This window comes from Procambarus clarkii, chromosome 81 (assembly GCF_040958095.1).
Source record: "Procambarus clarkii isolate CNS0578487 chromosome 81, FALCON_Pclarkii_2.0, whole genome shotgun sequence".
In the NCBI taxonomy this organism is placed as follows: Eukaryota; Metazoa; Arthropoda; class Malacostraca; order Decapoda; family Cambaridae; genus Procambarus; species Procambarus clarkii.
Genome location: NC_091230.1, coordinates 9,022,224 through 9,031,282, shown reverse-complemented (window position 1 = coordinate 9,031,282; position 9,059 = coordinate 9,022,224). Strand labels below are relative to the sequence as shown.

Here is a 9,059-nt window from a genome sequence, read left to right as displayed (position 1 = left end):
CTTGGAAACTCGGGTGTCAGAGTTCCCCCTTTCACCGGGGTCTGGGGGAACTGGGGGGTGTCTGGGGGGCGAGTGGGGGCTGTGGGGGTGAATGGGGGGGTGCTAGGGGGGTGCCTGGGAGTGCCTGTATGTGGGGTCTGGGCATCTAGGGGGGTAGGAAGGGCATAATGGGTCTGAAAGTTAGGGGTCTGAAAAGCATAGGGGGGTTGAGAACTAGAGTGAGACTGAGAGTCAGATAGAGGTTGAGAGGTTGGGGGGTGAGAGGGATATTGGGGGCAGAGGGCTGAGAGGAGAATGGAGCATGGGTGCTGGGAGTGGAAGAGAGGGTGTATTAGTTAGGGGGGAATTGGGGGTAGGTGGGGGTTTTGGGGTAGAAGAGGGGAAGAGGGAGATGGGGGAAGGTGTTAGGTGGTCACAAGGTGCAGGAGTTAAATGTGGGCTGGAGGTGCATAAAAGAGGTGAGGGTTGGGTGGGGTTTGGGGGTGAGTGTAAGAGGGGTGCAGTGGAAGCTGGGATGGAGTAGATGGAATTGAAGGCAATGAGGTAGTGTGTGTGTGTCTATGGTCGTGTTCAGCTTGTGTGTATGGTCGTGTTCTGTGTGTGTCTATGGTCGTGTTCTGTGTGTGTCTATGGTCGTGTTCTCTGTGTGTCTATGGTCGTGTTCTGTATGTGTCTATGGTCGTGTTCTGTGTGTGTCTATGGTCGTGTTCTCTGTGTGTCTATGGTCATGTTCTGTATGTGTCTATGGTCGTGTTCTGTGTGTGTCTATGGTCGTGTTCTGTGTGTGTCTATGGTTGTGTTCAGTGTGTGTCTATGGTCGTGTTCTGCGTGTCTATGGTCATTTTCTGTATGTGTCTATGGTCGTGTTCTGCGTGTCTATGGTCATGTTCTGTGAGTGTCTATGATCATGTTCTGTGTCTATGGTCATGTTCAGTGTGTCTATGGTCATGTTCAGTGTGTCTATGGTCATGTTCAGTGTGTCTATGGTCATATTCTGTGTGTCTATGGTTGTGTTCTGTGTGTCTATGGTCATGTTCTGTATGACCGTGTTCTATGTTCATGTTCTATGGTCGTGTTCTGTGAGTGTCTATGGTCATGTTCTGTGTGTCTAAGGTCGTGTTCTGTGTACTTACCTAGTTTTACTTAACTAGTTGTGCTTCCTGGGGTTGAGCTCTGGCTCTTTGGTCCCACCTCTCAACTGCCAATCAACTGGTTTACAGGTCCCTGATTCTCTTGGGCTCTATCCTATCTATATTTGAAGCTGTGTATGGAGTCAGCCTCCACCACATCACTTCTTAATGCATTCCATTTGTCTGCAACGCTGACACTGAAAAAAATTCTTTCTAACGTCTCTATGGCTCATTTGGGCACTGAATTTTCACAGGTGTCCCCTAGTGCGTCTACCTCTGGTGTTAAATAATCTGCCTTTATCTACCCTATTAATTACTCTGAGAATCTTGTATGTGGTGATCATGTCCCCCCCTAACTCTTCTATCTCTCAGTGACGTGAGGTTTAATTCCCGTAGTCGCTCCTCGTAGTTCATACCCCTCAGTTCGGGTACTAGTCTGGTGGCAAATATTTGAACCTTTTCGAGTTTAGTCTTATGCTAGACTAGATATGGATTCCATGCTGGACCCGCATCCTCCAGGATTGGTCTGACATATGTGGTATACAAAGTTCTGAGTGATTCCTTACACAAGTCTCTAAAGACCGTTCTTATGTTCCGATGTTATCCTCTTGATATGGGATTCAGGGGACAGGTCTGGCATGATATCAATCCCCAGATCGTACTCTCATTGACTCTTGAAGTATTTCATCACCCAAATGATACTTTGCATCTGGTCTCCTGCTCCCTACACCTATCTTCATTACATTACAATTGCTTGGGTAAAACTCTAACAACCACTTGTTCGATCATTCCTGCAGCTTGTCTACATCTTCTTGAAGCCTCAAGCTGTCCTCCTATGTCTTAATCCTTCTCATAATTTTGGTCTCGTCAGCAAACATTCATAGGAATGATTATTTACCCTATTAATTACTCTGAGAATCTTGTATGTGGTGATCATGTCCTCCCCTAACTCTTCTATCTCTCAGTGACGTGAGGTTTAATTCCCGTAGTCGCTCCTCGTAGTTCATACCCCTCAGTTCGGGTACTAGTCTGGTGGCAAATATTTGAACCTTTTCGAGTTTAGTCTTATGCTAGACTAGATATGGATTCCATGCTGGACCCGCATCCTCCAGGATTGGTCTGACATATAAGCCTAAGTTCATAGGATTGCGGGAGCAAACCGCCTGGTGAAACCACACGGGTAACACCTGTCACTTAGGTCGCTGGCTCCTCCTAGTTGACAACTAATAAAGGGTAGCCGACGGATTCTCACTTCTTATTTATAGAAGCGTGGTGCTGTGCAATGGACTCGAGCTTTAGATACAGACTTCATATGAACATAAGCAGGCAAAGCGTTGCAGAACATGAAATGTGGGGCAGTAATATTGGAAGGTTTGACGTAAACGACCGTTTTCTTTAACAAACAATTTATTCACAAAAATAAACAAAAACTACTACACAATGAATTTACGTTACTTTACTGTCACTCCAGTGGCACATTCAAGAACAGCTAATCAACAGCCTGATGGACCCACGGTATCCTTATCCCGTCGTCGCTGACTGAACAATGACACTAACTGAACAGAGTGGTGCCCACTGGTGACGCACGCTTGCAATCAATATTGTCACGGCTTCACGGTGAACAAATACTCTAATCACAAAACTTGACTGGCGCTCGCTGCTATCAACGAGGTACCAAGTAACAAGGCGGTTAATCCAAGAATGATAACCCCTTATAAAATCTTACGTTAACACTTGTCTCTTGGAGTGCACCTGGAGCTGCCGTGAGGTACAGACGTGTCGTCCGGCCTCTGGTAGTTTGGGGTGTTTGCCGTTTTTCGTCGCCAGGGGGTGTGGGTGTCCCCACCCTCCCTGCAGTTGCTGCTTGGCTGGTGGTGACGTCGCACACTTGCGATGGGGGTCCCTCTCCCTCCTGTGTTGAGAGTAAACTCCGTGGGACTGGAGTTTACGGGCCGTGTTGGCTATCCTTTAGTTGAGCTTGTCATGCGTGACATGCTCCGTGTCCCGGTCGACGACGTCTACGGAATTGAGCTGGTAACTGCTCACCGGGTTATTATCAAGTTGGCGGGGGAGGAGGTGTATCGTGCTTTCCTCCGCCGTTACGAGGGGCGTTCCTTGTCGCTGCCGGATGGGGCTGGCTCTGTGACCATTACAGACCGTAGTGGTGCCTTGACCTACGTGAGTATGCACGGGGCGCCCTTGGAGTTTCCCGAAGATCTACTCCGGCGTTATTTCCAGCAGTTTGGCGTGGTCGTAAGTGTGCGGGTGCACACGCTGTCCTCAGGGAGGTATATGGGTATGCGGACGAACATTCGTACCCTTGGGATGCGCCTGAGGTCTGACATCCCTTTTTGGTCCGGCTTCTGGGGTACTACGTCCGGGTTTACTATGCCCGGCAACCCCGTACCTGCTTTCGGTGTGGCCTGTTGGGGCATCAGGCTGCCGGGTGCTCGGAGGCTGCTGTCGCTCCTGTGAACCTGTTCCAGGAGGATGATTTCCCGCCGCTCCCTGTTGGGGTGGATTCCATGGGCGAGGAAGTTGACGTCCCGTTGGCTGCTGCGGCTCCCCCTGCGTCGCCCAGCAGTGTTCCTGATGGTGCGGCTGCGGCTCCCCCTGCGTCGCCCAGCAGTGTTCCTGATGGTGCGGCTCCTCCTCCAGCTGTTTCGGTGCCGTCGGCTGATCTTCCTGCCCCTGTCGCTGTCACAGCTGCTCCCGGGGGTCTTCCAGATGGTTTCTGCGTGTCGTCGACGTCTTCGTCTTCCTCGTCTCCTTCTGCTGCATTTGGCCCTGCGCCTTCGCTGGGTGTTTCGGCTCAGCTGGGTGCTGGGGGGGCTGTGGAGCATCCTGTTGTGTGCGGCCCGGTTCCCCCTGCGGTTGACTCTGCTGCTGCCATCATGCGACGGGCATCGGTTCGCACGGCTTGTGAAGCCCGTGGTTCTGGGTCAGCCTCTGGCTCTGAGGATGTGCGGCCGGAGCCCAAACGGTCCCGGCGTTCTTCTACTGCTTGGGCTGATGTGAAGGATTTCGACGCTGGTGGGTCTTCAGGCGATGATGTGGAGGATCCGGGTGCTTCGCGATTTATGTCGATGGTGGTTGCTGACGTTCATGTGCCTGCTGATGACGACGATTGTGCATATGATTCACCTCCTGTTCTTTCTTCTACAGAAGGTTCTCCGCAGTGGGGGGTGGTCGCTCCTACGGATGTAGGTGGTGTGGGTGCTGGTGCGGGCCGCGACCTTGTGTTGTTGCTGAAGAAGGATGTTCGGCGTGGGGGGCCCCTGCAGGTGACATGTCCGGTGGTTGCCGCGGAGCCCTGTGGAACTGCCAAGGAGGCTGCAAGTGCACTGCCCGTTGCCCGGCCCCGTGGGGGGAAGCCCCTACTAATCGTCTTGGCCTCCTGCGTAGCGTATTAGAGGAAGAAAAACCCTTTGTCGTTTTACTTTGTTGACCGCGTGCAGCCTGTTCCGTGGTGCCCCTCGACCGTCTAGGTTCCGCAGGCTCGGTGTTTTGTTGAGGGTGTGCCAGACTTGATGCCTGATCCTCTTACGGCCCATGCTCACCCTGTTCCGGACATCATGTTGCTTTGGGAGGCGTATTGTATTGGTTTCCCAGCGGCGGAGTGGCCGGAAAAGTATGAGCAATCTGAGTAGTTTGTGTGATTGCTGTGTGTCTAGTGTATGCATGGGACCTGTGGTATGTTCTGCTATGCGTTGTATTTCTTGTGAGCCCTTCAGGCCGGTGTTATTTTTAGTTTTCTCAATGTTCCTGTTTATTATGTTCCTTACATGTTTTAACAAAACTTTGCGTGTAGCTATATCATCTCCTTCTTCTCTGTTCATTTGCTTCTGTTGTAATATGTGCCGCTCTGGCTATGATGTTTGCCCTAGTGTGTTCTGTGCTTGTGCCTCTCCTTTTATTTCTTGCACTGCAAGTGGTTAGTTGTGCGTGTTCTTGTTTATTGTTTGTGTTGTTATTGTGCCATGTATGGCTAATGTTTCTGTTTCTTGGCTTGTATATTTTATGATTTTATAATTTTGTATTTTTATGTTTGTCTTTTTTATTTGTTCTCCTTATGCTTTCCTGTGTGTTATGATGTTTGTTTTGTTTTATGTGTTATTGTATTTTGTGTATTGCTAGCCTGTTTACACTATTTTCTCTTGTGTTCTGTGGATGTTTGTTTTTGTACTGTGCTGTCGGTCCTTCTGGCCGGTGTTTTTTTGTTTTGCTTATTCTGTTTCTTCTGTTATTTTTATTGTATTTATTGCCTTATACTTGCATGCTTGCATGTAAAAAAAAAAAAAAAAAAAGTAACAAGGCGGTTAATCCAAGAATGATAACCCCTTATAAAAATCTTACGTTAACACTTGTCTCCCAGGACAATCAACAACAAAAGTTACTCTAATTGAATTTAAAAAATTACGTTAATACACACGTGTCTCAACGACACTTAAATGGCAGCAATAACTCGTACATCAATTAATTACATCAACTTGAAAGTCAAGCATTCGGTGAGTAATTCCCAATTAATTACTGAATACAACAGCCTATTAATTCAGACGAGTATTGATAAAGCCTACTGTCTCTCAACTGACAGTTCATTTCCGGTCTTACGACAAGATTACCTTAACGAGGGTAGACTACTGTACCACACAAGGTTACAACACACTCCGTGTAAACAACAACATCAACACCTGGTGAATTCACTAAGTGGCGGTTACTAATTCTCTCTAATTAGCTACGAGTGCTTAATTACTCTGTCCACAGACAGATCTGATCAGTCCAACGAATTACAGCAGCTTAATTACAGCGCAATTGACTCCGATCATAACAGACCGGTCAACCCCTTACGTTAATCAATCAATTAACGACAGCTCGTTAAATCGTTAACACTACGTTAGTCTTCACTTGACGATTCCTCCACTGCGTAAACTTCACTGTGACTGTTGCCTTTACACGTCTCTATGTTAATCACAACAATGTTCAACGAAACAAGTGACCTCGTTAAGTAAATCGTGACCCCCGGTGACGTTAATTGACTTTAATTCTCACGGAATCCTTCACAGTACACAACGCCTTCCACCAAGGACAAACTTGTCTACGGTTTACACACGGTACAACACAGTACATCACAGTACATCCTTGCCACTCACGGCAAAACTTGTAAATGACTTCCCCCAGTAAATTATCTACCAATAATTCACACTTTGCCACAACACAACAGTAAAATAAGCGCTGGCCAATATAATAATGGGAATTATTTATAACCAAGGGAAACCTCCCTGTTACCACTTTCACTGCTGAAACGGGAATCAAATTACAGCGAATTACATACACGGCACATTGAGAAAATAGAAGCAAATAACTCACTTTACTCCACCTCTGAATGTGTCTCTAGGTGTCCTCACACACGTCAAAAATCACAGTTGGGCCCAACCTGAACTTGGTGACGGCAACAGGGTAGACTCACACGTCTCCAATTCCCATTCACCTCACCAGGTGGTCACAGGGACAGAAGACAGACGGAACACTGGTGGCGAACCCTGCTTCAGAGTTTTATTACCCAAAACGGAAACAGTGTATTTACGTCAATCTCGCGGGCCCGCCACACACACTCACTCACATGCACGTCACCCACACTCCCACTGCTGCTGCTGGATGATGACGTAGGCGTCCTCACTTCCTACACGTGGTCAGGTGGAGCACAGGGTCCTAGACCACGGGGTTAGCTCCACACACAGAAACCAGGTGGCGCGAACACGCTGGCTTAGGCAGACCAGGGTGTGCGCACAACAGGTGGAATGCGGTACCACGCCCTTCCACTTGACACAGTACCCCAGGATACGACAGTACACGGTGTTACACGGTACACGAGACCCGAGACGGAGTCCTTCACTGTTCCTTTCTAATTCCTCCGAATTAGAACTTTTAAGGTTTCTCTCATAACACTGAAACCTTCTCTAGCACGTCTGACTGCAGTACCTTCAAGCACAGATACGATAGACGATAGACGGCGGATGTCACTAACCTAGCCCGATAATTAACAGCCTCACTCAGTCCAGTTGCTCTGAGATGACGTCTCACAATCACGCGGCTAGATGACACAAGTTGACACTGTTCGGTACATGCACCTTTCCGAACTACCGGATTCTTACGGACGGCACACGGAAAAATAGCAAGATGATAGGCGTGACTTTAGTAACGTTGCAGGCGGTATTTCCCAATGCTTGGCCTAGCACGGAAAAGTACGTCCTCTCATAGCAACGTTCTAGGTAAGAATATTTTTTCCTGCCAAAACTGCCCCTGGGGTACCATGTGGCACCCCTCAGCGTCTTGACCAATCACGGTTCAGCATTCCTGAGGCCCTGGCCAATGGCGCACCTTCCTCATGATGCCAACCCCTCTCTCACGAGGTGGACTCGTGATAGGGGGGGGGGGCAGTCTACAGCTGTTAACCCCCCAAACCACTCTCTCTACACTTGACTTGTACAAAAATTTCCCTGAAATCAACTCCATCCTGTAATTTCCTTCACAGACCTGATACAGTGATCAGAATGACATCAATAGCTAGCAAATGTCACGGGCTGTCGAACGACTCCCAACACGACTGTGGAAAAGTTATATTCAGAAAGTTGAATCACGGTGCACATCACTGGTGCACTATGCAATTTCGTACTTCATTCAGTGCACGAGAGAGCAGGAAAAATATGTCTCCTGATACTCGTGATATCTTAAATTTTCGATGGAGGAGGCAATTGTTTCGTGTGTAACAGCTTTGAGAAGAGCAAGATTCTCATTACCTTTCTTGGTGACGCGTGTGTATGATACTTGAATAGTGGGGTACAGATAAAGATGAATTTCAGAGACAGGTAGATTGCACTTAAAAGGAATATTGAGTTTGATGAGGTTGTAGGCATTTTTGCTCAGCCATGTATCATAAAAGGAGTGAGTCGTATGTCGGCACCAGTCAATAGTGTGTTAACAGCACTGAATAATTCGTCTCTGAGCAATGCAGGAGATGTAGGGTCTCTCATGACTTTAAGGCAAAAGGTCGTGTTGACTTGCATGATTCTCTCTAATATGGTTAGAAGCTTCAATTCTTCCCTCAAATTGATGATTCTTGTGCAACTCGGGGCACCAAGAATTAACATCATGGCTACATTCTGTACTACTTCAAGTTTTCCAACACACAGGCGAGGGAAGTTAATTAGGTGCAAAGCTTGATAATCAACTAGAGATCTAACAAACAGCATATAGAATTATCTTGCATATTTAATTAATATTGTACCAATATTCTTACCAGTAAGTTTTTTTCAGTGGTTTGAGTCTTTCTTTTAACTTAACATGTAGGTCGTTTACAATGTCACTGTTGATACCAATTCCAAGGTATTTGTGCTGCCCACACGTTTCAATGTTCTGGTTGTTGACCTAGAAAGTTAGGGGGACATGAATTTTCTCTTGGGAATAGAGACCTCTGGATTTAGTTATAGAGATAACAAGACCACATTAAATGCTTATAGCTGTGAGTGAATCAATAGAGCTTGCAGTCTGATTGGGTATTTGCAACAATGCATATGTCATCGGCATAACAGATGACCGGCTCGTCAGGTAGTGTGGGAATATCAATTGATAATTTGTGCATCAGAACATTGAGCAGTGTAGGGCTTAGCACATCATCCTGGGGTGTACCCAACTCAAAGGGTGCACAATGTTTACTTTTGACCCCCTTGAAAAGGACTCGGGCAGTGCTGTTACTCAGGTAACCCCTGAGCCATGGCAACAATCTTCCCATAACTCCAAAAGAGGCTAGTTGCTCTAAGATTATTTCTCTGTTTGCTGTATCAAAAGCAATTTGGAGGTCAATAAATGCCACCTGAGAGCTTGGTCCCTTTCTGATAAAATATTCAGCGAAGCCAGTTTGTGTGCTTCTTC

The 9,059-nt window shown here is 47.3% G+C and overlaps 1 protein-coding gene across 1 annotated transcript; it reads left to right on the top strand.

The window, feature by feature from the left end:
* Positions 1 to 3,655: 3,655 nt before the first annotated feature.
* LOC138358038 (uncharacterized) lies at positions 3,656 to 4,543 on the top strand. Its single transcript, XM_069315506.1, has one exon. The coding sequence runs from the start codon at positions 3,656 to 3,658 to the stop codon at positions 4,541 to 4,543; it is 888 nt and encodes a 295-aa protein (XP_069171607.1).
* Positions 4,544 to 9,059: the final 4,516 nt, after the last annotated feature.